Source organism: Pogona vitticeps, chromosome 6, assembly GCF_051106095.1.
Source record: "Pogona vitticeps strain Pit_001003342236 chromosome 6, PviZW2.1, whole genome shotgun sequence".
In the NCBI taxonomy this organism is placed as follows: domain Eukaryota; kingdom Metazoa; phylum Chordata; class Lepidosauria; order Squamata; family Agamidae; genus Pogona; species Pogona vitticeps.
Window position 1 is genome coordinate 105,633,572 of NC_135788.1, and position 25,690 is coordinate 105,659,261.

At 40.9% G+C, this 25,690-nt stretch overlaps 1 protein-coding gene across 1 annotated transcript; it reads left to right on the forward strand.

Annotated features, from left to right (window-relative positions):
• The first annotated feature begins 9,033 nt into the window (after window positions 1-9,033).
• LOC110088361 (vomeronasal type-2 receptor 26-like) lies at window positions 9,034-24,917 on the forward strand. Its single transcript, XM_078378760.1, has 5 exons — window positions 9,034-9,075; window positions 10,143-11,003; window positions 12,278-12,505; window positions 12,737-12,863; window positions 14,157-24,917. Exons 1-5 carry the CDS (start codon window positions 9,034-9,036, stop codon window positions 15,056-15,058), a joined length of 2,160 nt encoding a protein of 719 aa, XP_078234886.1. The 3' UTR covers window positions 15,059-24,917.
• Window positions 24,918-25,690: the final 773 nt, after the last annotated feature.

Below are 25,690 nucleotides of genomic sequence, written 5' to 3' on the forward strand. Positions count from 1 at the left end.
GATTGTAGAGTTTCAGAGATTGCTGATATCATCAAGTCATCCCTGCGGCATTCATTGAAAAGATGAATTGTAAAAGGTAGCAATGGTGGTGTGGTGGGGGGAGAGTGTGATATGATCAGAAACATTTTCACACATATAACAATGAACTAGGTGGATAGAAAGCCGTTGATGAAGCAATTCACAATTTTCAGGAGCAGGCAGAGTTTATGAATTTAATCACACCTGTTGACTGATCGCTGTGACGTAGCATGAAATGACAACACAAATCCAAACACATGCACTTTTCACTCGAGAAAAGGTGTTTATCATTGATGACACGACTATCAATACACTGAAGGCATGAGCTCCTCCTTTTATGACCATCCTTGACTGGTCCAAGACACTCTCCTGTTTGACCCACAACTTCCTCTATCAATCCTTGGTGGTAAAAATGAAGGAATAACAAATAGAATCTCTAATAATATTCCTCGACATTCAAATTTGCCAGTAGAAGTGGTTTCCTCATTCAACTTAATTATACATGTGGCCTTGATAATAAATTTGTTTTCTGCCTTCCCTTCAGTTCCAGGTGTTCCTGTGCAACAGAAATATGTTTAATAACACAGTCCTATAAAGAGAAAATGCTTTGCAGCGTTGCCTTCCCTGTATAAGAACTGCTCCAGGCAGCCATTAGAGCTGTGACTACTTTTTAGAAAAGTTTATTAAATTACAAATGTGGCTTACTCTCATTGCCACAGGAGGGCTCCTTAGCACTGTTGAGGTATTGCTCTTCCAAAGTAAGCTAGATGTCTGCTTTAAATGTTGCTGTTTCTGATGTTTTGAAAAGCGGGGATGTAACAAGTGCTTACCAAATTCCTCATTGAGAGACACAAGGGGGGGTACAAGTATTGACCAATCATGAGGAAGTCTTGCATCACCAACTTGTTTACCTGTTTGTACTTTTAACTGTATGTAGAGCCAATGCCAAGCCAGTCACCCCCTCATCCTCAACCTCTCTAAACACCTGACACTCTGCTAAAGCATTTGTTCAGGCATATGCCCATTTGTGGGAGTCAAATGACTGGCCCACTCCATCGGTTGATGGGACAGGGATTGGAAGTATCATTATTCAGACATGGAATATGCTGGGCAAAGAAAAGAGGATTAAAAAAAGAAAAAATAATGTTGCATTGAAGGCACTCAAGTGCGAAAAAATTCTGAACTGTTAGAGCAGTACGACAATGGAACCAATTATCTCAGGAGTTGGTGAGCACTCCAACGCTGAAGGCAGTCAAAAAAAATTGGGCAACCGCCTGTCAGATTTGCATTTCTTCAACTGATCTTCCACCCCCAGCAACAGCTCAGACTTCTCTGCCCTGCCATCTTGGCTGATCTCCCACTCAGACAAACGGGCAGGTCATAGAAGTCTGTGCCTTTGCTTGTGACTGGGAGATTAGCCAAGCAGGTGAAAAAAGCAGGCAAGCTGGGCCTGGTGAGTGGCTGATTGGCTGAGGAGGCAGGGAAGGGGAGCAACAGCACCTGTGCTGCTACCTTTACAAACTGGGATAAAGTGGGGATGAACCAGTTCATGCCCATCACTAGTCAGCATTTATTTATTGCCTATGATTGGAAGGTAAACTGGCTGCCAAAGATCTCTCCCCATGCATGTTCTCCTACATGAAGGAAAGTGTGAGGCTAGTCAAGCTTCCAGATCCAGGCACCACTTGGAATTATTTTCCTTTGCAGCTCACAGTTAAGTCTAGGAACATGCTTGTAGCGAACAGCCCTGCCCTTACCTGTCCATCACCACAGAACATTGAAGAAGGAGCCAATGAGTGGATGGAAGGTGGAGCCAAGGGGGGGAGGGAGCTGGATATAAAGACTGGTGTATGGAGTCTGAGGGAGAGAATCTGAGAGAAAGAGACTGTGTGTATCTTGATAGTGACAGAGAGTGAGTTAGAGATCTGTAAGAACGTAGATTAGAACAGAGGGTTATTGGTGTTGTATCTGATTATATTCAAATATAAGTGATTGGCAGCCTGTGATTGATCCAATGAATATTCATCATCTAATAACTTCCCTAATCAAATAAAAGACTTAAGTTTTCAACAGCACACTTGTCTCCATACATAATTGATATTAAAGCATTAATATCTGGTGGCAGCTAAGAAGGAAGAAGAATGAGAACCTCGTGAAGGCCTGGGAGGATAGGGTCTTCAGAGGGGATCATGACAAAGCTTCTCAAATTTGCAACACCCCTATCTGCTGTAGGAATGTACCTGCACACTTGGGGCTATGTACAGCTTGGTTTTCACCTTCCTCTTCTCCCAGGTAAGGATGGTGGGCAGTCAACGAAATCATTTAGCTATTTAGTTCTGCACAGATCAGTGTTTCTTCTGGAATTAAGCATCACTATACATCCAAGAAATTTCACAATATTTGTTGGGCAAGGAGAATCTGATACATAGAAATCTCACTGTGAGGACAACAGATAATTTTTTCTCCCTCAGTATCTCACCAAGAGCTAGAAGCTTCTAAAGTCACATCTCCAGACAAAAGGAATATCAACCTTGTTTAGGGGCTATATAATCATAGAATAATTGAGTTAAGCCCCATATAAGGGGCTTATATGGTCATCGAGTCTAACTCCCTGCTGAATGCAAGAATCCAGATCAAAGCAGATCAACAAATGATTGTCATGTACCAAGCCTTTCCCTTCTCAATCTTAGCTTTATGAATATGGAAAGTGACATGTCTGAAAAACAAAGGCTGCTGCTAGCATGTGGAAACATCCATGGCAGGAAAAATTCTGATTTTTATAGGGTTCTTCCTTATGTGTGCAGCCTAGCTGTAAGCAGAACCTATCACTCCCTGTCTCTAAACATGTTGGTGAAAACTAGGTAAGTAATGACCGAATAGGGTTGTTATCACTTGAGGCCATTACAGCTTATTCTTGTTGGCTTTTTCATCTGAAATGAAAAAGGCACTGGAGCTAGGATGGAACAACGTTACTTTCCCACCATGGTGGTACCTATTTATCTACTCGCATTTACATGCATTCGAACTGCTAGGTTGGTAGGAGCTGGGACAAGTGACGGGAGCTCACTCTGTTGCGTGAATTCGATCTTACAACTGCTTGGTCTTGGTCTTCTGACCTTGCAGCACAGAGGCTTCTGCAGTTTAACCCGCAGTGCCACCACGTCCTGATAAAGAGAGAATATGTACCCTATTTTGGTCTGGAGCAGGGAGCGATTTCATTTTTCAGGGGGGCAGTAGAATGAAAAGGGGCGGTGGGGGGGGTTGGAACAGAAGGGGGCGGTAGGGGGGTGCTGGACCAAACCAAACCTGTGAAGGCAGCTGCAGCCGCAGTGCTGGCAGTGGATCCGGTGCCGCCACCGCCAGACAATCCAGCTCTTTCTACCTGCCACGTCTTGCCTTTCTCTGTTAGGGGAGCACCAAGTGTGGATTGGGTGGAAGGAAAGGGTCTCTCGGGTCCCTATCCTCACCTGTTGAAGCGCTGTCTTGTCCCTGGGTGGGGAGGGAGAGACAAGCCCTGTTTCTCCATCTTGCCTTCCTGCCCAGCTTCCCGCCTGTTGCAAGGGAAATGCGGAGAGAAACGGGTCGGTTTGGGGTGGCGTGGCAGGATTTCTAGGGACAGGGATGGCTCAGGTCATCCTGGGTGGGTGGGAATTCAGCAGCTTTTCCGGGTTTTCTTGTTGCCCTGTCGTAGCTGGCTGGCTGTCAGGGGGAAAGAAAGTTCAGCCGGCCAACTTTAAATGGCTTTAAGGGACATCGAACTTGAGATCTTCCCCTGTCTTCTGTGTACACGGGTGTGATGTGCCTCTATGCGTAAATCCTCTGGGAGAGAAAGCTCTCAAATTGAACTGAGAGTGCTGAGGGCAAAATCCACGGGTTCATAGAGAGACAAGCAAACGCACTGCAGAAAGTCAGCTGCTCCTCTTTCTCCCTGAACCCTGAGGATCTGTTCAGTGAAGGTGAAAAGGGCAGCATGTCAGTGGCTTGAGTATAACAGTTTGCTTCAAGAAGGGGGTGGTGGGGGCGCTCCAAAAGGTTTAGACAACTCCCACAATCTCCTGCCCTTGGCCTACCTTCCTGCCCATTGCAATGGAAGCGCAGAAAGAAACGGGTCGGTTTGGGGTGGCGTGCCATCTCTCATTGAGTTATTCAGCAGTTCAATTGTTTATTGTTCTGTTGGGTACTTGGAAAGTTGTTTTTAAGGTAATTTGTTATGGATGTGGTTGTAACTCTCCTCCCCCAAAGTAATTTGTGTGAGTAAATGTTGCAAAGAGTGTTAGTTACTCATTACTTTCTGATTGCTGTAAAACCCTTAGGACTGTGAAATGATTGGCATAAAACTTGAAAATTCTTCTCAAAATCTTCTGAAAAGATAATGTGAAAATGTTACATTAAACAAGTTTCGTGTGTAGAAGGTTGCTTTGGTCAACAGACTTTTGCATTATTCTAACAATGCTCTTTGAATTAAAAAAAAAGAATTTAAAACTGCTACAAGGCAATATACAACCCTAATTTGCTTCTCTATTTCCTTAATATAAAGTCTACTATCTACAGAATTTCTCTCTAATATTGCTCTGCTTTTTCCAAAAAATTATTTTGAGACCCAAGTAGGTTGCTATCTTTAGGTTGTTATCTTGAATTTATGGTTCAGACAGCAACAAAATCAATATTCCTTTCCTTTCAAACAAATACTCTATATTCTAAGATTCTCCAATTCTTAAAATTCTGTTAGGACTTGTAGCTGAAGTGACAAAACCAATTGCATAGCACCACTGTATATAATTTGTCTCTCTGATTTTTGTTGCTTTCCTTATGTAAAATTTTTCTTTGTGTCTTTTTAACCCTTTTTATAGTGTGCATGAATAATTAATTTAATTTCACAGTTTTCGTCTTGAAATTTTTAGTTCCTGCATTGCGGTTTGTTTTTAAGCCCTTTTTATATTTCTTTTTGCATCTTAAAATTCACTTGTAACTAAATCATTAAATGTTACTGTTTTTTTCTGGCATTTCATTTTCTTGCAATTGAATTTTATTTTCAGGGGTCATTGGATTTAAGTGTCTTGAATGAATGAATGAATGAATGAATGAATGAATGAATGAATGAATAAATAAATAAATAAATAAATAAATAAATAAATAAATAAATAAATAAGAAAGATATCGCCGTGGGGAGGGGGGCAATGATAACTTCCTCAATGGCTCAAGGGGGCATTTCTTTCAAAAAGGTTAAGAACCACTGGTCTGGAGAACCCTCTTGCTATTTTTCTGATGTTCATGTTTTGCTGTCTGTCAGTCTATGGCAAGGGAGCTCTTGTTTTCTTAGTGAAAAACATCTATTCAGATGAGACAAACAAGTTCCTTCAGGAAACCCAAGGGGAATTCCCAATTTTGATTTAATAAACACCTTCTTATTGCACTGCCAAAAGCACTATAATTAGTTCTGTTGCTGCCCCAAATCCCTGTGGAATTTCAATAGTTGTGAAGAACATATTCATTGCTCATGAATATGAATGTTTCTATAAATTTCCCAGTACTATTTGGAGGTAGAGAAAGAGAGGGAATGATACCCAGTAGAGAGCCACTAATGTACACATGTTCAGATCTCTAAGGCAAAATGAACTTTCCTGTCAGGTTGATTAGTCAAAGAGACTTGAATTGTATAGTAGAATAGATTACAGTAACATAGGGATATAAAGATAGAAAAGCTTGACTTTCATATATGATTATAATGTTTCTTAACTCACTACTTGTTCTCTTTCCTAACATACTTGATTTCGCTGAGCCAGCTGGATGCAAGGTTCATCATCCACCTCCTCCGCCTCACCAGTATCATCAGCCTGGAGACATCATTGTTGGCGCCATTGCTTCCCATGGTTCTTTTCTATCCAGTTCAGTTACACTGACTGAAGGGCCACCACCGCCACTGCTTGAAGACCTTATGTAAGTACTCATTTCTTTCCCCTTAAGGTTTGTTTGCATGTGTTTTGTTCTTTGAATAACAGTTCTAGAACCATAGCCTCAAACAGTGACTAAATGACTTAAAATAGATTAACGGCTCAAAGAAAGGACCTTGCCTTTTCTGATTTGCAGTAGGAGAGTTGTTAGATATATTGAAGTTATTGAGGTTATTTTAATTATTTTTTTAACAATCTGTTCTTCATTTTCTTAGGTTCTGTTACTCCCCTCCCCTTCCAATTTCATTTCACATATCACATTCTTTAATTATTGTACTCTCCATTTATTTCATCTTCCTTCATACTCTTGTAACTTACTCAAAAGGTTTTCCGTACTTAACACATAGCATCAAATTAAAAGTTATAGGTTTTTATTGACTTGTATGTTAGGCAACTGGAGTTAGTTTATAATTATATGAGGGGGATGTGTGCCAGGAGCAGCAGTTATAACATTTGAGGAGTGAGAAATAATGTTTATTGATGGAAACTCAAGTTAATTGGTCTGGTTCCTGGCTGAAAATGTTGGTGTACAAGGGCGTGAGAGAGAGAGTGAGAGAGTTACTCGGTAAAAGTTCATGAAATCTGTCAGTCAAAATTGTGAGTCAGAGTGGTTGTGAACAAAAGTGTGGTCTTTTGTCAAAGCAAGCATTTATGTTTGTAAATATAAAGTGAGAATGTTTTAAATTATGAAGAAAAAAGTAAACTCTTATGATTATATATTTGAAGAACTGAAAGCTTGATACATTGTTCATATGTTTTATTTCTACCTGATAATGGAACCCTTTAAATATTTTGTGTTTTTAAAAATTAAACTCTTTTGGATTTATAAATACTGTATTAATGCTTTTGAAAAACTTGAGACTATATCTTCCTTTGACAAAAGAAAGTGGCTTTTTTTCTAGTGCTTTATAAGATGACTTTGGATTCATCCATATTCTGAATTTCTTGGATGGTTTTCTGATCTCCATCCTGCTGCTTACTCAGTCTTTGTTTTTCTCCACAAGATGTACAGCTACTTGCCTTTTTAAGCCTTGAAGCTTCAGGTATTATTTTCATGGAGCTTCTCAGTTGAATCAACCACCATTTCATAAACACTAGCTTTCCATCTCTGTCAGACACAGCCTTGAATTCCTTGTGAACACAACACTAGTTGCCAGCAGCTATAAACTCAATTTGTAGTTTTTGTCTTTGTGGTAACAATGTTGAGCTTTCATTTTTCCATTGGCTTTCATATAATGTGATTGTACAGACTTAAAAGCTGATTAGACCTCTTCCAGCTTGATATAAGCAATCATTAAGTGAATGTGGATAATGTTTACATTTTAGTGGCACCAACATCTAATTGAAATGGTGTACTTTTATTTCCTAGGAACACTGAGGCATACAGTCATTTCTGATGCCTTACTGTCTTTCCCTGTAATATATTTATGATGTCAGCTGTTACCTACATTAATTGCCATGTTCCATATTTAGGGTATGTACTCTGGTTTTAGGTTTTTTCCTTCTTTTTATGGACACTTGGACACAATTTAGATTTGCCACACTGGATGCATTTATTCCCATTGTTGTTGTTGTTTAGTCGTTAAGTCGTGTCCGACTCTTTGTGACCTCATGGACCGGAGCACGTCAGGCCCTCCTGTCTTCCACTACCTCCCGGAGTTTGGTCAAATTCATGTTGGTAGCTTTATTCCCACACAATGACCATATTTTATTCTGCCTTGCATGTCCTCCTCCTCATAGTATTTGAATTGCTGTATGGTGTTTATGGTTGTCCTTGTGTCCTTGTGTTCCTCTTTGTCTTCTGTGCTGCAGGGCTGGGTCGAACTTTCTCTTTCCAGAGCTCAAATCCTATCTTTGCACAACTCAGCTGTCCTGAAAAATCTCTCTTACCTGGACTCCACACACTACCCAATCTTTTATTGATGATTCGCTGATACCTTCAAAATTGCAGGAGTTCGTTAGTATCTTTGCATTCATGCAAGATTCCTTAAGCCTTTCTCCTATTGCCTGGTTCCAGGTGAAAAACTTAGATCTTTCTATTCCCTTTCCCCCCCTGGGTTTACAATGGATAATGGTTGAAATAATCTATGAATGTAACAAGTATACTCTGTGCTTCAATATTAGCATACAGTGCTTCACATATTTCTGTCCCCTTTTCTTCAATCAAGTATAAAGAACATTTCAATTTCCACAGCTTCCTCTTTATCTGCCTTGGCAATATTCACATAGAAATAGAACTCCTCTTTTGAAGTTGTCTGGGCTTTAAAGCTAGGCTCTGTGTTTGCATATGTAATAGAATTTGTGGTTTTAGGCCATAGACTTATAACTTTCTCCCTTTTTCTCCCTTGAATTCCTTTTCCTTTGGCCCTTTACAGATTCTTGAATTTAATTATCTCTGCCACCAAGTTTGAAGATTCTGGCAGACCACTTACAAAAATCACAAGACTTCTGCTTTCAGACAAATTTTAAATTGATTTAACTAAAAATCATTAACAGAACTTTCTCTTACAGTGCCCTCTATCACATAAACTTGAAGGAGTGTTTCTGTCCAGTCCCTGTTCTTCTGCAAAGCATGCAGTTCATTCAGGAACTATCTAGTGTCTTTGTTTATATATTGCTTCCGCAAGGTAAACTTGATGTTATAGCCACATCATCAGCATGGTGGCTTAAGATGGAGCAGTGATAGTGTATCTATGACACACAATGTATATAATGACAAACATAATAATGTTATTAATGCCACAGAATTCCCTAGCTATGATGAAACAATATGCAGTACTTTTCTAAGAGAATACAATACAATTTTCATTGTAGCATACTGCCTAAAAACTATCAGCATATTCTGGCCTTGGCATTTGCCATAAAGGAGATCAATGAAAATCCTCGGATTTTACCTAATCTCACCCTGGGCTTCCACATATATGACAGCTATGATGATGCAAGGAGGACCTATCAAGCCATTCTGGTGCTTCTTTCAGGATTGAAGGGATTGGTCCCCAACTATAATTGTGACACACAAAATAATCTCAAAGCAGTCATTGGAGGGCTTGAATCCCATATTTCCATGTATCTGGCAACTGTCTTCGATATCTATAAAATTCCACAGGTAAGACATTTCTTTGACTGTAGATTATGGAAAATGTCCAATCTTTCTTGGTCCTTCAGGGCTGGAGACAGTTCAACACTTCAAGAAACATCCAGTTGATGAGATATTGTGCTTCTGTACCCACAATTCAAAAAGCCAGGAAGGGGCCCAATATTGCTGCACAATTTTGTGCCCACACTGCCAGCAGAAAAAAAAACATGCCAGGTTCTACATAGTAAAGGGCAGCTTGAATGTTGACAACACCAAAGGTAGCAGTCAAGATGGTCTATAGGATACCCTCTTGTGCTCACTATCATTCACAATGAGACACCAAGCAGGGGAAATTCCCAAAATTTGACTCCTTTTTCCATCATTTAACTACTTCTCACCCAAACACAAAGCATTTGCCAGGGCTATACCTGATTGACTCGAAGTGAAATGGTTGAAATTTGTTGGGTAAATAATTCAAACTGAATTAAAATGCATAGCATTTGTACACTCTGAGTAAGAGTTCTGGTGATTCAGCTTGGCCTTTGCTGGTGAGGTGCACTACAATTCGATAATTCTAGGGAAGCAGCAAATCAAATTGTCATGTACAGTGTGTCTTAAAAGGTTAATCTCCAAGAAAGAAGGTCCCCATGATGGGTCAGCCAGATGACTGGGAAAGAGAGAACCTGGTTGAAAAAAGGGATGAGAGGGGCCTCTTGGGGAGCATGAACAATTTCAGGTATCAAAGCCCACATTCTATTCTTTCAGATCAATCCCTTCTCTCAAGAACACTAATATAATATAACCCTAGAACTGCAGAGGTGGAAGGGACCCTATGGATCATTGAGACCAGCTCCTGTCCAGGAGGCACAGTGGGGAATCAAACTCCAAGGCTCTGGCTTTGCAGTCAGATGCCTAAACCACTGAGCTATCCAGCACTTCAATAGTAATTATACCCATTTACCTTATAGGATCACAGTATTTATTTTTTGTTATAGTGTGGAAGAAATGCCACAAAAACTTTGAAGTGCAATGTACTCGCCATTATTATTATTATTAATACCTCTTTCATTCCCACACTTCTTTTAACTTTTTCTTAGCTCATATATGGCCTTGCACCAGTAATGAATGATAAAACTCCTGGTATTTCCTTCTACCAGATGGCACCTCCAGAAGACCTTCAGTACAAAGGGATACTCTCCTTGCTTCTCCATTTTAGGTGGAGGTGGATTGGGTTTCTTGTTATGGACAATGACAATGGAGAGCAAATTCTGCAACATGTAATTCCGCAGTTTTCCAAGCATGGTGTGTGCTTTGACTACATAGAAAGATTACCCAAATTTAATTTTGACGATAATATTTTTGAAATGGTAGAAAAGGGGATAAAATTAAAAAATGAAGCAATAGGTAGCAAAACCAATGTAACAGTGGTGTTTGGAGAATCTTATTCTATGGTCCTTTTGAGAATGTTGGAGTACACATCACAAACTGAACAGGAGACAAATACACCAAAAGGAAAAGTATGGATAATGACATCCCAGGTGGAGCTCTCTTCATTGGCTTTTCAAAGGACATGGGGATCTGATATAATCCATGGTGCTTTGTCCTTCACAATTCACTCCAGTGATCTGCCATCCTTTAGATCATTTGTTGACCTCAGAAACCCCTTCAACACAAAAGAAGATGGTTTTCTCAAGGATTTCTGGCAGCAGGCCTTTGACTGCATTTTCCTCAATACAGTTGGAGCCCCAGTTGATGAAGGCATTTGCACTGGGAAGGAGAAGCTAGACCATCTTCCTGGGCCTATTTTTGAAGTGAGCATGACTAGCCGCAGCTACACTGTCTACAATGCTGTCTATGCTGTGGCCCATGCTGTACAGAATATGTTCTCATCTGGACTCAGACGCAGAGCAATGAGCAAAACAAACAGTAAGAAGGCTCAGAATTACCAGGTGTGGCAGGTAAAAGGTTTAATATGATAGTATATACAGTGGGGTCTTGACCTGAGAACTTAATCCGTATTGGAAGGCGGTTCTCAAGTCAAAAAGTTCTCAGGTCAAATCTGCATTTCCCATAGGAATGCATTGAAAACCATTTGATCCGTATCTGCTCTTTTCCGTCCATAGAAACTAATGGGAAGCTGCTATTTTGCCTTCCAACACTAGAGGGGGATATTTTGTTTCTTTTTTTCTTAGGTCAAGAAAGGTTCAGGGAAGGCAGGGAAGATACAATCCAGGCAGTACCAGGCAGTCTGAAGACTCCCAATCCACTTTCTAAACGCTGGGAAGAGTGAGGAAGCAGACAGGCACCCTTTTCACTGGCCAACAGTTAACTGAAAGTTCAAATTTTGCACTTTCCCTGCCTCCCACGTGGGTTTTTTCAGTTCTTAACTCATATCTAAGTATGTAAGTCAAGTCAATATTTTCCTATGAGAGTGGTTCTTAAGTCAAAATGTTCTTAACTCAAGCCGTTCTTAAGTCAAGACCCCACTGTAATATCTTGGGTACTGTTAGAAGGAACACCATATGGTGTGAAATAGTCTATTCAAGCTCTTCTTGTACTCGCATATTATTCCCATCCTCCTGTTTTAGACCATATTTAGACCACATCCACTGGACTAAATGTCAAGGGGAACCTTTACCTTTACCTAAGGTTGAAATTATTGCAAGGAATGCCATCATGAAAGGCTCATAGGAACAATGCAAAAGCCTAAGAGACAACAATACAAGGGACATCACTCTAATACATTAGTGCCTCAACTTACAAACGTCCCGACTTATGACCATTTCGAGTTACAACCAGCTCCGGCTGCAAAATTTTGCTTTGACTTGCAGCTGGAGCTTCTAGTTATGAACAGAAAAAGGCAGGGGGGAAAGGTGGCTTCTATGGCTGGGTGGTAATCAGGCCAGCCACCTGTGCCCGTGGGCTTCATATTCATATATGAATACAAAACTCCCATGTCTAGTTTCAGCCTTTAGGCAAATTGCACCTTCAGTAATTTTCTTCACTGCAAATTAGAGTTAGTTTACAAAACTTCATTTGTTTTCTCAAGACATGTGTAAATTCATATATGTGCTTGGAGAACATATACAAAGGCTGACAAATGAGTCTTGCATCCTTTTGTATTCAACAAAATAGAAACTGCACCATATGGTAAAGCAGCCTTTGCAAATCTGAGTTTAAAATAACGAACTGCAGGCTTTCATGACTTCTTCGTTTTCCTTTTTCCAACCAGCTCCATCAGTTTTTGCAAGGCATTGTTTTTAATAACAGTGCAGGGGAAGAAGTTTCTTTGGACCTTAAGGGGGAGTTGGTAGCTGGATTTGATGTGATCAACTGGATTCTTGCAAAAAATCAATCTGTTCATCGTAAGAAGGTTGGGAAGGTAGATTGCCATGCTCCTTCAGATCAAGCATTTACCATCAATGAGAATGCCATAGCATGGAACAGCTGGTTTAACCAGGTAGGATCCCATTACTGTTACTCTAGGAGAATGTGTGATCTAATCCTCTTCACATGAACTTAAAAGAAATCCATTTCTTCTGCTTAGTTTTTATTCCTTTCTTAAGTGTACACAGTTTCATTTTCGTTGATTCTTATCAAATGTCAGCATTACTTGAGCGTCTTATGGAAAGTTCCAATATCTCAAGGACCTGTAACCTGAACATTACTATTCTGCTCTTTAATCATTTAGACACAACCATTTTCTCTATGTACTGACCCCTGCCATCCTGGTTCCAGCAAGAGAATAAAGGAAGGGGAGCCATTTTGCTGCTACGATTGCATCTCATGTCCAGGAGGGAAGATTTCAGACCAGGAAGGTAAAAAAATTAAAAAAAATAATAAAAGCCCCAAAATGTTCCAGATGTAGTATCAATAGTATTATTCACATTAAATCATTTAACTGTATCTGCAGGTCAGCCAGTAAAGAAACACTTTTGTAAAGAAATCCCCATGGAACAGCCGCTGGTGACTTGTAAGCAACTTCCTGATCCTCAGTGGGAGGGTCCAGTGCCTTTACTAATGGGGGGGGCAGCTATGCTGCTGTGCTTACTCCCACAGGTCCTTTTTGGATCCCAGGCCATATCATGGGAAGAATGAGCTGGCATCGCAACCTGCAGAACCCAATTCCGGAATTCCAGTGATGGTCCTGGAGCAGGACCAGATGACTGTGCATTGCTGGAAGCGCCTAGTCCGACCTGAAGGCACTCAGCCCAAAGTTACTTGGGGGGGATGATAAATACGCTGAGTGCTGATGCAAAAAGAACTCTAAATCAGCAGCAAATCCCGGAAACTCCTGAAACTTTTCTAGCAGCCATTATCTCGCAGCTGGATGCCAATTCCATGACGCTGTTGTGTTGTGTTCTCATTCATGGAATTATGCTCCTCATACTCCTTATAAGTTGCCGAGGCTTTATTCAATGTATACCAATCTTCTTTTCCATGATAACTACCTGTCTCAAAGCTTCGCCGGCAGGCCTTCACCAAAAAGATTTATATGTAGTTCGCAAATATATGAAACAATATGTGTGTTTGCGTAACAAACAAAAAAAGGGGGGAAATGTGGGAAATAAAGGCTGTAGCTGCATTCTGTTCCAGTGACATGCATACACTCCTGGCAGGAAGTGGCAGGTGCCAGCAGGCAGGGTAACCCCTTTTCCTGCCCTTTCGCTTAGAGGTAGAGCATAAGATCAAAGGGTTATTTCAGCCAATCCTAGTTATGATTAGGTAACTAGTATCCTATCTGAATTCTAACAACAGACTATGCAAATCATGCTAAGTTAGCTCTCAGGGCGTTGCCTGTAAGCTCCGCTGGCTCGGACATCCACTATCAACTCCTTTGTTCTCTCTCTAAGGCAATTAGCCTTCCTTTGTTCCGTGATCACCCACATATGATTATTTCAAAGGTATAATGAGAGAGATCTTCACAAATGAACAATTTGGTAAGGAGACAATGCAAGGAAGATGCTGAAGAGAATACATCATGCTGGGTTGTGCTTGTCTATATTCTGTCTATTAAAGAGCTGTTTTCTGCATGAAAATAGCAGTTATAGCATTTGGGTCATTTTGGTGATGAGATGTTTTCTGAGATGAGCATGTCTTTTCTTTTACAGACATGAATGACTGTCAGCCATGTGCGGAAGGAAGTTATCCAAGCAAGGAGCGCAACTCATGTCTTCCAAAACATGTTAGCTTCTTGTCCTATGAAGACCCTTTTGGGATGAGTCTAGCAACATGTTCTCTTTCCTTCTCTTTCATCACAGTTCTGGTGTTAGCAATATATATAAAGCACCACAACACTCCCATTGTGAAAGCCAACAATCGGGACCTCACTTACATTCTCCTCGTCACCCTCTTGTGCTGCTTTCTTTCTGCTTTGCTCTTCATTGGCCGTCCTCATGAAGGCACGTGCCTCCTGCGTCAAATTGTCTTTGGTATTATCTTCTCGGTGGCTGTTTCCTGTGTGCTGGCAAAAACCCTCATAGTGCTGCTGGCTTTCATGGCTACCAAACCAGGATCCATGATGCAGAAATGGGTGGGGACAAGACTTGCCAGTTCCATTCTTCTTTTTTGTTCCCTTATCCAAGTAGCCATCTGTACCATGTGGCTAGCAATTAATCCTCCATATCCAGATGTTGACATGTACTCGGCGACTGAAGAAATTATCTTGACCTGTAATGAAGGGTCGGTGGCCATGTTTTACTGTGTCCTTGGCTACATGGGTTTCCTAGCCACTGCCAGCTTTATTGTAGCTTTCACAGCCAGAAAATTACCAGACTGTTTCAATGAGGCCAAATTTATCACTTTCAGCATGCTGGTTTTCTGTAGTGTTTGGTTAGCCTTTATTCCAACCTACCTCAGCACCAAAGGAAAATATATGGTAGCTGTGGAAGTCTTGTCCATCTTAGCCACCAGTGCAGGCTTGCTGGTCTGCATCTTTTCCCCAAAATGTTACATTATTCTTCTAAGGCCAGAATTGAATAATTGGAAGCATCTAATAAGAAGAAAGACTTGAGAAAATGTGGGCTTTTGATTTAACTTTGCTTGTCCCTTAGCCAAGTCTGGCTAAAAACCTTCAGAGAACTCTGAAATCCTCTAGATGGCTGGATAATGGACTGAAAGGCTTTTTTCTTCCTTATCTACTGTTATAGATTAGGGCTTCGGCTTTATATTCTTTCCTATGGATTCTGTCTGTTTGAGTTTTGCCCTTACAGGTCTGCCACCCTATCTGTCAGATGTACACCTCTATAACACTAGCCTCTTTCAACAGCTCTTATTGAAATCTATAGTATGTTTTTGATTTTTTTCTACAAAGGAAAAGGTTGCAAGCAAAGCTATGTCATAGCTCTTCTGCATAACTACCATACATGTTCCACCAAATCAAAGGCAGTCCTCCTTTCTATAGAATGGTGCCTCGGTAGCTGTAGGCACTCCACTCTGTTTTTAACATCACACAGTCAACCCAACAGGAGACATTGTAGTCACATGTCTTTTGTGCAAATTCCAATAACATTTTTAACTCTTCAATGGCCATTGTGCATATAGATAGACATGCATGCAAAAAGCCATTAACACTAGAATCAAAACACTCCACTGGCATTATCAGATAGCTATCACATTGATTTCTAGCTTTTATGTGATATATGACCAACCTGACAAAGTTTCTGAGTGTTTGAACACATAGTGGATCAAGAGTGAGTATTTAAAAAACAGAACAGATTATGAATAAATTCTTCTTTGGTGTACGTAAGTAAACGTGTGTGTGCCAGCCGTTGAAATAATATTCATTTAGTTATGGTAAAAGTTTAAGAATGTTTACTGTATAATGTGGTAAAATAAACTAACAGTACTTGACCCTTTTACTTGATATAGATTTGTGCTTGACAGATATAACAGCTTCATAACAACTTCCTTAATGATATACAGAAAGCATATGTGAAAAACCGTGCTTCTCAAAAGAAAAAAAAACTCATGCTAACAGACAAACAGAACAAGCAGAATAAGACTCAGCCTAACCATCACTTCTTCTATCTGTCCAGCAGTTAATCCTGTTAAACACCCATGGGCTAGCACAAACAGAATCTGGTTGGTTACAATATTTTATTATGTAAATATCACATCTCAATCATATATATACACACACACATGCTGGTTTGCACAATGATATATTCTAACACGATCAAGTAAAATGCAGACTTCCTTTCAAGTTCCCACGAGTTGCGGACCTCCGTATGTCCCCTCTAGGGGTTGTGCCCAAGAAAGCAGTGAGTGAATTCAGGTTGATTCACCATTTGTCTTATCCAGCTGGGGAATCAGTACAGTGGACCCTTGACTTACGGAATTAATCCATATTGGAACGGTGGCTGCAGGTCGAAAAGTCTGTAGGTCAAGGCTCCATTGACCTACAATGCATTGAAAACCGATTAATCCGTAACTGGACATTTTTGTTCCTTTTTTTCCGGTCTGTAGGTCGATTCTCCGGCTGCAATTCGAACCTACATTTTGCGGCCAGAGAAGCCTGTAACTCGAAAAGTCTGTAAGTGGAGCCATCTGTAAGTCAAGGGTCCACTGTAAATGATAGGATCCCTCAGGAACTATGCACTGCCCATTATACATTGTTTGATGCAGTGGTGCATATGGTTCGGAAGGAAGGGGTTGGGGCAGAGTTGGGGTAATGTGACATAAAATCGGCATTTAGGCTCCTCCCAGTGCACCCTGAGGACTCTGACCTTTTGGGTTTTGCTTTTGAAGGGAATTACTATACGGATAGGTCATTATACTTAATTTCTTGTTCAGCTTTTGAGCAATTTAATACATTTTTTTTGAATGGATGCTCAGGTGGCGGATCTGCGGAGCAAGAGTTGTCCATTCTTTGGATGTTTTTTTATTTTGTGGGAGGCGTGGCACATCCCAATGTGCGCGCCTTATGGTAGCATTTCACAAATTGACACAAGAGTTAGGAGTACCATTGGCTGAAGAGAAGACTGAGGGTCCTTGCCAGGTTCTAAGCTTTCTGGGCATTGAGTTAGATATGGTCTCGCAAGCTAGTAGGCTGCCATGGGGAAAATTGGATGATTTGAAAAGGAGGTTGCACAGTATGCTAGCCCAGAAAAAAAGTCACACTTTGGCAATTGCAGGAAGTGGTTGGCCCTCTTAACCTTCCTTGCAAAGTAGTGGCACTAGATAGACCTTTCTTGCATAGATTGTGTGATGCTATGAAGGGTCTCACAAGACCCCATCATAGGAGGAGATTGTCATTTGGAATGAAGGAGTATTTGAGGGTTTGTATACAGTTTTTGGAAAAGTTCAATGGAACCTCCTTCTGGAGGGAAGAACTTCGCTTAGAGTCTGACCTACAGGTTCAGACTGATGCAGCAAGGTCACAGGGCTATGGTATATTCTTCAAAGGAAAGTGGTGTGCCAGGACGTGGCCTTTAGAGTGGCACAGAGCAGGCATCACCAGGGACCTTACTTTTTTGGAACTTTTTCCAATAATAGGAGCCTTGTGGCTATGGGCTAACTCTGTGGTCACTTTCTGGTGCGAGAACCAGGTGGTGGTCCACATTGTTAACTCATTGACATCTAGGTCATAGAGAGTGATGATGTTAGTGAGGGCCCTCACGTTGAGGTGCATACAGTACAATATAGATTTCCAAGCTCAGCATGTCCCTGGGATTGATAATGTCATCGCTGATGCCCTGTCCCGTCAACAACTGGATTGGTTCAGGATGTTGACTCCATCAGGACGTCCTACCAGACGAGGTATGGAATCTAGAAGGGCAGAGGCTAAAAGGGCTATAAGCTTGACAGTAGTTCCAAGCACCCGCCATAGTTACACAGTGGCGTGCAATGAGTATTTTGCCTTTTGTGATAAGGAAGGTCTTGGGCATGAATGGCCTGCATCAGATGATCAGCTGATGCAGTTTGCAGTTTACCTATACAGAAAAGGTTTAGCTCCTAGATCCATTCAAGGCAGAATAGCAGCTTTGGCATTTTATGCCAAGACCCAAGGTTGTAAAGGCTTCTCAGTTGATTTCCGTATTTGGAAAATGACTGAGGGGTGGAGTAGGGTGTGAGTTGTGCTCAGTGATGATTGTACACTGATATCACTGGCTATTCTGGTCAAGTTAGGGAGGACTTGGGAGGTAATGTGTAGGGACCAGTTTGAAGTTCATCTTTTTAGAGCTGCATCACTTATAGCATTTTGCGGCACACTGCGGATAAGTGAGCGCGTGGCTGCATCCAAAAATGACATATCTCCGTCCTCTTTGCAGAGGAAGGATGTGGTACTGTCAGAGCATCAAGTTGCTATACACTTGCAAAGATCCAAAACTGACCAGTTGGGTAAAGGACAGGTGCTGCTTCTAGGACAGTGTTCTGAGGTGGACATCTCTCCTGTAAAAGCTACATGGGAGCTTTTGCGCCACCAGAATGAGTCACTGCTAACGAAGTACTAATTCAGAAGGTTACATCCCAAGCCTTACCCAAGGCTGGGATACATGGTTGGTGCTTCGGGACTCATTCGTTTAGAATAGGTGCAGCATCTACAGCAGCAGCCCTTGGTTTTGCAGTGGAAGATATTAAGAAGGTGGGCAGATGGTTCTTGCAGAAATACCAGGCTTATGTTCGCCCATTGCCACAGTTTTAGGTTCTGCTGCATTGTTGTTCTGTTTGTCATTGCAAATCCGGAGAAACCCTTGGCACGAGTTTGAGTTCTGTTGTGTGGGCACAGTTACATATTTTGGGCAGCCAGACATGCCAGTTGGACCAGTTGGGGTCGCAATTTGGGCCTTGGAGAGGTGGCCGCTTTGGAATGGAAGGGAAGGAGAGACATGTGCTGGAACGGGTTCATGGAACTGGCAACCCAGTGCATGGTGGATATACCCCCTGACGTTTTGGTGATACATTTGGGAGCAACGACTTGGCCCAAAGGTCAGTAAAGTTGCTGGTCCTCCAGGTGATAGCAGATCTCAGGGCATTTGTGGCACACTGCCCCAAGACAAGAATATTATAGTCAGAGATGATTCCGTGTATGGTGTTGAGAGATGCACATGATCCCACAAGGATTGATTAGGTTCAAAAGGGTGTTAACAGAGAAGTGAGCAGAGCAGTATGGCAATGCCTGGCATTGATGGTTGAACATCCTCTTATTAGAGTTTCTCGGCCTGAGTTATACAGGGAGGATGGTGTGCATCTGTCCAAAGCCTGAACATATTTTTAAAAGATCTACAAGTGGGGCTTAGAGCTGAATTGTTTCAGTTTGGTGGGGGCATGGGACATATTAAGTAGTCCCTGTGCCGTGGCAGGTAGTGCAGAAGGCTAAGGGTTAGTCATTTCCTAAGAAAGCACATAGAGAGTGCTAAACACCCCTCGTCTCGGATGGGCAGCATCAGAGCTTTAGTTGAGAGGAGGGGAAGCTGGGACCCCAGGGGATGTGGAGCAGAGAGGGTTTGAGACCCGGATGGCGCAAACTTGGGGTACCACAACTATGTGATACACGGAAGCGTGCTGTACGGTAAGACAGCACGCTTTCATATAGGTGCTTGATGGGCGGTCTGGACCGGAAAGTCAAGATTGACTCTGATTATAGACCAAGCCTTTTGCACTACAGTAAGCCCCCTTGTGGAAAGGGAAAGTTTTGGGTTATAAATAAGTTAACATAGTTGTGGCCCTAGTTATCCCATATGCCTGTGTCTATCTCCGGGCTGGGTGGGCAAAGGAAAACTTTGGTGTGGGTATGAAAAACAATTTTTCTCGAACAATTCCATAGAGGATTCCCTACTTTGAGTTAGCTTCTACTTTTCCTGTTCAATAATCAAAAGGACTATAATTAATTCTGCTTCTTCTCAAATCTCCTGTGTTTCCAATTGCTGTATAGTAAGCTCATAGCAATTATTCTGACAAGACCTTCAATTCACCCAGTATTATTTGTAAGGGGGAGAGAGGAATTAGAAAGTAGGAAGGATGCACTAATATACCAGTTTTGGACACTCTTGGATTCAAACCTTACTGGAGCAACTTTCATTCCTATCAGATGCTATAACCACTGGGACATGGATGGTTGTCATTGAATAAAATAGAATGTAACAATTGAGTTGAACACGTATTTAAAGGGAACAGATAGGATTATATACAGATAATGACGATTTTACAGATCAGTCTGCTGATACTCTTTCCTCAAACTGTATGCGAGATCAATCTCAGCAGATGTAGAGTCTGTCATCCACATCTTCCACCTCACCTCTACCATCTCCGAGGAGACCTCACCCTTGGCGGCATTGTTTCTCATGGTACCTTCATCTCCAGTTCAGTATCATTCCTGAACAAACCACCACCACCATCACTTGAAAACCTAATGTAAGTACATTTTTCTATATGTTGAATTAATCCTATATTTTGCCACTAAAACAACTAGTTAATGCTGCAGTCTCTGAAAAGCAGCTTTTTACTTTGGGACATAGAATGAATAGAATGTCAAAGAAGTTCCATTCTCTCATTATTAAATAAAACCCATGTAAGCTATGTAGAATCTTTTGAGTTTTTGCTGCTCTTCAGGATAACTATCATCCTTTAATCTCTCTCTCTCTCTCTCTCTCTCTCTCTCTCTCTCAATCTTTTTCCACATATACTCTGTCTCTGTGTGTGTCTGTCTGTCTGTCTGTCTGTCTGTCTGTCTCTGTGTCTCTCTGTGTGAATCATTTTCTGTCCTGTGTGTCAGACACTGGAATTCTTAAATTCTTGCCAGTTGGCTGAGGGCACAGTCTGGAATCATGGCTCACTGAATGTGGGAAATGGGGCTTTGAAGAAACTTCAGGTTTTTTTTAAAATGGTGCGGGCAGACTTCTGACAAGGGCCAGTAATATCAAGTATATAACACCTTCCCTGCAACAGTTTCACTGGCCTATTTCAAGGCATCCTTCAAAACCTCTAAACCCTATACAGCCTTGGTCCCAGCTATCTAAAGGATCATCTTCCCCCAAGCGGGACATGAGTTCTGATGGAGAAAAGTTCTTGCAGCCCCACCACCTTAAGAGACCCATCTGGTGGGTCTTCAGCAGTTCCTTCTCTGTGCTTTGGTCTAGGTTTTGCAACTCCTTGTTGCTTATGTGAGTAATTTCTCCTCCCTTTTGTGGTAATAGATACCACTGAACAGGAGGGTCAGCCAGAAGGTAGATTCCCTGTCTTATATATATATCTGTGAACAGCTCAGCCAGAATTACCAGTTCACAGACCTGCTACTTCATATCACTAATGCTAGAAGCAATTTTCCAAATTCTGAGGCAGAGGCTATTCCCAGTCTCCTGCCCAAATTCATGGAGATACTGGGGTAGGATTTAGAGAAGCTTTAAAAAGAGAAAATATTCTACCTCCAAATATGGCTTTGTTCTATCAGTACGGTGGTCCTCAATCTTGGATCCCCAAATGTTTTTTAGACTACAACTCCCAGAAATCCTGGCCAGAAAAGCTAGTGGTGATGGCTTCTGGGAGTTTTAGTCCAAGGTTTGGAACCACTGCCACAGTATTTCATCTTTTGTTGCTTTGGGCAACATCCATTGACAATTTGGAAGCGTGAAGTACAGCACAGATCATATCCTTTGCCACCAGTGTCCTGCACAAAGAAGACAAATTGTCCACAAAATAAGTAGTGAACATAAATCTGATATCAAAAATGGCAACACAAAAAAACATGATTCAGAACATTTCAAAGTACCTGGGCATTTCTGAGTGACCTGAGATTGTCTTAGAAAACAAAATACTTGGCTTGAAAGAGAAACAGGTGAGAAGTGGTATATATGGATGCTGAAGACCCCACTCTAAAGGATTAAATATTAATCAGCATTTTCTAACTCGTTGTCAATTGTAAAATCCTTCATGGTTTCCAGTAGTTTGCCACTTGTGTCAACTACGCTATTGTTACGTTGCTGCCTCATTGACTGGTAACTGGAATTATTCACAGCCTGGCAGTCCTGTTCTTTTACTAATGAACCATTGTTACTTTGTCCATTATCTGCATGCCTACTTTATTGTGTGGCTATGCATACATATGACAGTCATATAGCCTCACTCTAATATCTGAGGATGGGGACTGCATCCACAAATGCTCACATTAAAATATATCAGGTAGTATATCAGCACTTAATATAATATCAGCATTTCAAGGTGCTACAATATATTTGTCCCTCATTCTCTCTCTCACTCCCCCTGTCCCTGTGTCTCTCTCTTTGTTCCTGTTTTAATTTTTTTTGTCTAATATGTTTGCACAGACTAATATGGCAGCATCTTCAAAACCTACAACAATGAACAGCTTTAGTTGCAAGAATGCTTTAGGAAGCCTACTGTAAAGAATAATAATACTACCAATAACAGTAGTAATAGCACTAGTAAAAATAATAATGTTGTAACAGGTAATTCCAGCAATGATTAAATTCTCATTTTAGTATACTACCTAAGAATTATCAGCACATTCTAGCCTTGGCATTTGCTGTAAAGGAGATCAATGAAAACCCACAAATCTTACCCAATCGCACCCTGGGCTTCTCCATCTATGATAGCTACGAAAATGCAATAAAGACCTTCCAAGCCACGATACAGCTTTTATCAGGACAGAAGATGCTCATCCCCAACTATTCCTGTGACAGTCAAAATAAAATCATAGCCGTTATTGGAAGCCTTGGATCCCATATTTCCATGTATGTCGCATCTATCTTGGAAGTCTTTAAAATTCCACAGGTAATTCACAACTGTCTTTTTTTACATCATAATTGCCTAATATCCTTTTCTACAAAATTATACACAGGTGGATAGCCTGGCTTAAATGGCAGATTCTTACACAGCATCCTTTTGCAGTTTTGCTTAAATAAATATAACCCAAACTAAATATGTTTCTTGCATTTCACTTCTTTACATGGTCTCGCGATGCAAATGTCATTGTTGTTATTCTCATTAATTATCCCATTATCTTTCTGTCTCTTTTTAGCTCATATATGGTTTTCCACCCTTGATGAATGGGAAAACTCCAGGCACTTCCTTCTACCAGATGACCCCTCAGGAAGACCTTCAGTACAGAGGGATTCTCTCTTTGCTTCTGTATTTTAAATGGACCTGGACTGGCTTCCTTGTTATAGACAATGGCAATGGAGAAAGATTTGTACAAAATATAATTCCACAGTTTTCGAAGCATGGTGTGTGCTCTGCCTATATAGCGCGATTGCCCATATATAATTTTGGCTCTGGTGGTTTTGAGTTGCTGCACCAGGAAAGAATGATAAAAACTAAAATTGTGGGCAGCAAAGCCAATGTAGTAGTGTTCTATGGAGACTCTTATTCTATGGCGCACTTGCAAATCTTTACCTTAACAGCAGACACAGAACATGAGACCAAGAAACTGAGAGGTAAAGTGTGGATAACAACAGCCCAAATGGACCTGTCTTCATTGGCTTTCCAAGGCACATGGGATACAGAGATCATCCATGGTACTTTGGCCTTCACTCTTCATTCCAGTCATCTACCAGAATTCAAGACATTTGTTGAACTCATAAATCCCTTCAGTACGAAAGGAGATGGTTTTCTCAAGGACTTCTGGCAACAGGCCTTTGGCTGCACTTTCCTAAACCGAGTCAGAGACAAGGTAGAGGAGAATATTTGCACTGGGATGGAGACACTAGAGAGCCTTCCGGGGTCTGTCTTTGAAATGAGCATGACCAGCCACAGCTACAGCATCTACATTGCTGTTTATGCTGTGGCTCATGCTTTGCATGCCATGGACCTCTCTGAATTTACACACAGAGCAGGAAGGAATACCAAAAAGCAAAACCTTCAGCCTCAAAAGGTAGGTAGGGTGACAGGAGTAATGCACTAATGTGGCAATAAAATGTGGGTGTTGTTACAAAGATACTGTTATTATTTTCAGTGCTATTACTTATTCAATTTATGTCTTGAGAGCCCATAAGAAATGCTGGATAGAGTAGGAGGGCTGGATCTCAGGAGACTGGGGTTCAAAAACCTGGTTTGGCCAAGGGAAAGTCCCTAGGGGTCAACAATTGTAAAACCACTACTCAAATATCTCACATGTCTTGAAAACCCTATTAGGGGTGGTAGCATATGCCTTACCTCTCCTCCTGTCAGCCCAAGATGGCTATCGATTTGCATAAAACACTGTTGAAACAACAGAGTGCCAACATCGACAATCAAAAATCCAGGATTATAAGTGACATATGTGCAAAACCAGGAATCTAAAAGATCAAATGACAAACATCTAATAGTACTAATATCTAAATATATGGATTGCAAGTGTCTTTTAAATACTGTACACAAGAAAATCAACACAGTTAACCAGCAGGTTCCCTACTATTCCTCCTTGACCAAGGCTGAACGTGATGATCTATAGGGTGCCTTCCAGCTCTGAAGTTCGAAAATTAGTAGTAGTAGCAGTATGAAATCCAAATGAACAGCTTTGATTATAAAATTATCCACTCAAAGCTTTTATGGGATCACATATTAATCTTTTATTTTTTCCAAAGTTGCTAAAAATGTCTATGTTGAACTCATATTTGATTTTCATGGAAACACCAGAGTAATCTACAAGCTGCCTTGGGTCATTTTTTAAGGAGAAAGGAGGGATAAAAATGTTTAAAATAAATTTAAATAAATAAATCCTTCCCATATTAAAGACACCTTTTCCATACTCTCTCTCTCTGTGTGTGTGTGTGGGGTTGTTGTGGTATGTTTTACTTCTCTCTCTCTTTTTTGCTATTTTTGTTTCTGATCTGTCTCATTAAAGGAAAACTGATTACAAAGGCTTTTCATTATTTATGACCAGGGAAACCAATAAATGGCCATATTGAGATCTTCATAGGTGCATAGCAAATCAAAAGAGAAGGGGACATGCAACATATGGATCAATTAATATTCATGCAGTTCACCTTTTGTTTCCTTCTGACCTGTCCTTGGTACCAATTCACATACTTTGATTCTCTTGTGTTCAGTAAAAGTTCCCCCGGAGAATAGTTATGTGTTGGTGTATTTGCTGAAATCTACCTACCTGAAAATAGTGTTGTCTTCTTGCAAAACCTCTCATATGTGTGAACTCTCAGACTGAGTGCAAGTTTATACCCATATCTAAACACACTGAGCAAATCTGATTTCCGTTTGTGGCCCATAAAAGTATCACATGAACTCTGCACATCTCAATCAAAATGTAGGCCTCTGCAGCTTTTAATCTCAAAAACCCAGTGACAGACATTTCTCAATTATTCAATTTCCTTTTTCTATCAGCTCCATCAGTTTCTGAAACAGGTCTCATTTAACAACTCTGCCGGGGACAGGGTTGACTTTGATAGTAACCAGAGATTAGTAGCTGGATTTGATGTCACCAACTGGATAATTTCCACAAATAATTCCTACCATCGTATCATAGTTGGAAGTGTGGATCCGCAGGCTTCTCCAGACCAGGCATTTACCATCCATAAAGATATCATCACATGGAATAATTGGTTTAATCAGGTGGGTTCCAGTAGTCAACATTCTGGAAATGTTTGAAGTTCAGCACCCATAATGTCTACGTAAATTGATCCAATGGGGAGGTGAATAAACTTAAATAATAGGATTGATCCAGATTTTGTCCCTTCCTGGTTTTCTAAGATGCTAC

What these genes read in the sequence shown, in the direction of transcription:
- LOC110088361 (XM_078378760.1), top strand. Translation starts at nt 9,034, where the DNA reads ATGTATCTGGCAACTGTCTTCGATATCTATAAAATTCCACAG. An exon ending in ATATCTATAAAATTCCACAG is followed by an intron (nt 9,076 to 10,142) that starts GTAAGACATTTC and finishes ACTTTTTCTTAG; the next exon opens with CTCATATATGGCCTTGCACC. An exon ending in GAAGATTTCAGACCAGGAAG is followed by an intron (nt 12,864 to 14,156) that starts GTAAAAAAATTA and finishes TTTCTTTTACAG; the next exon opens with ACATGAATGACTGTCAGCCA.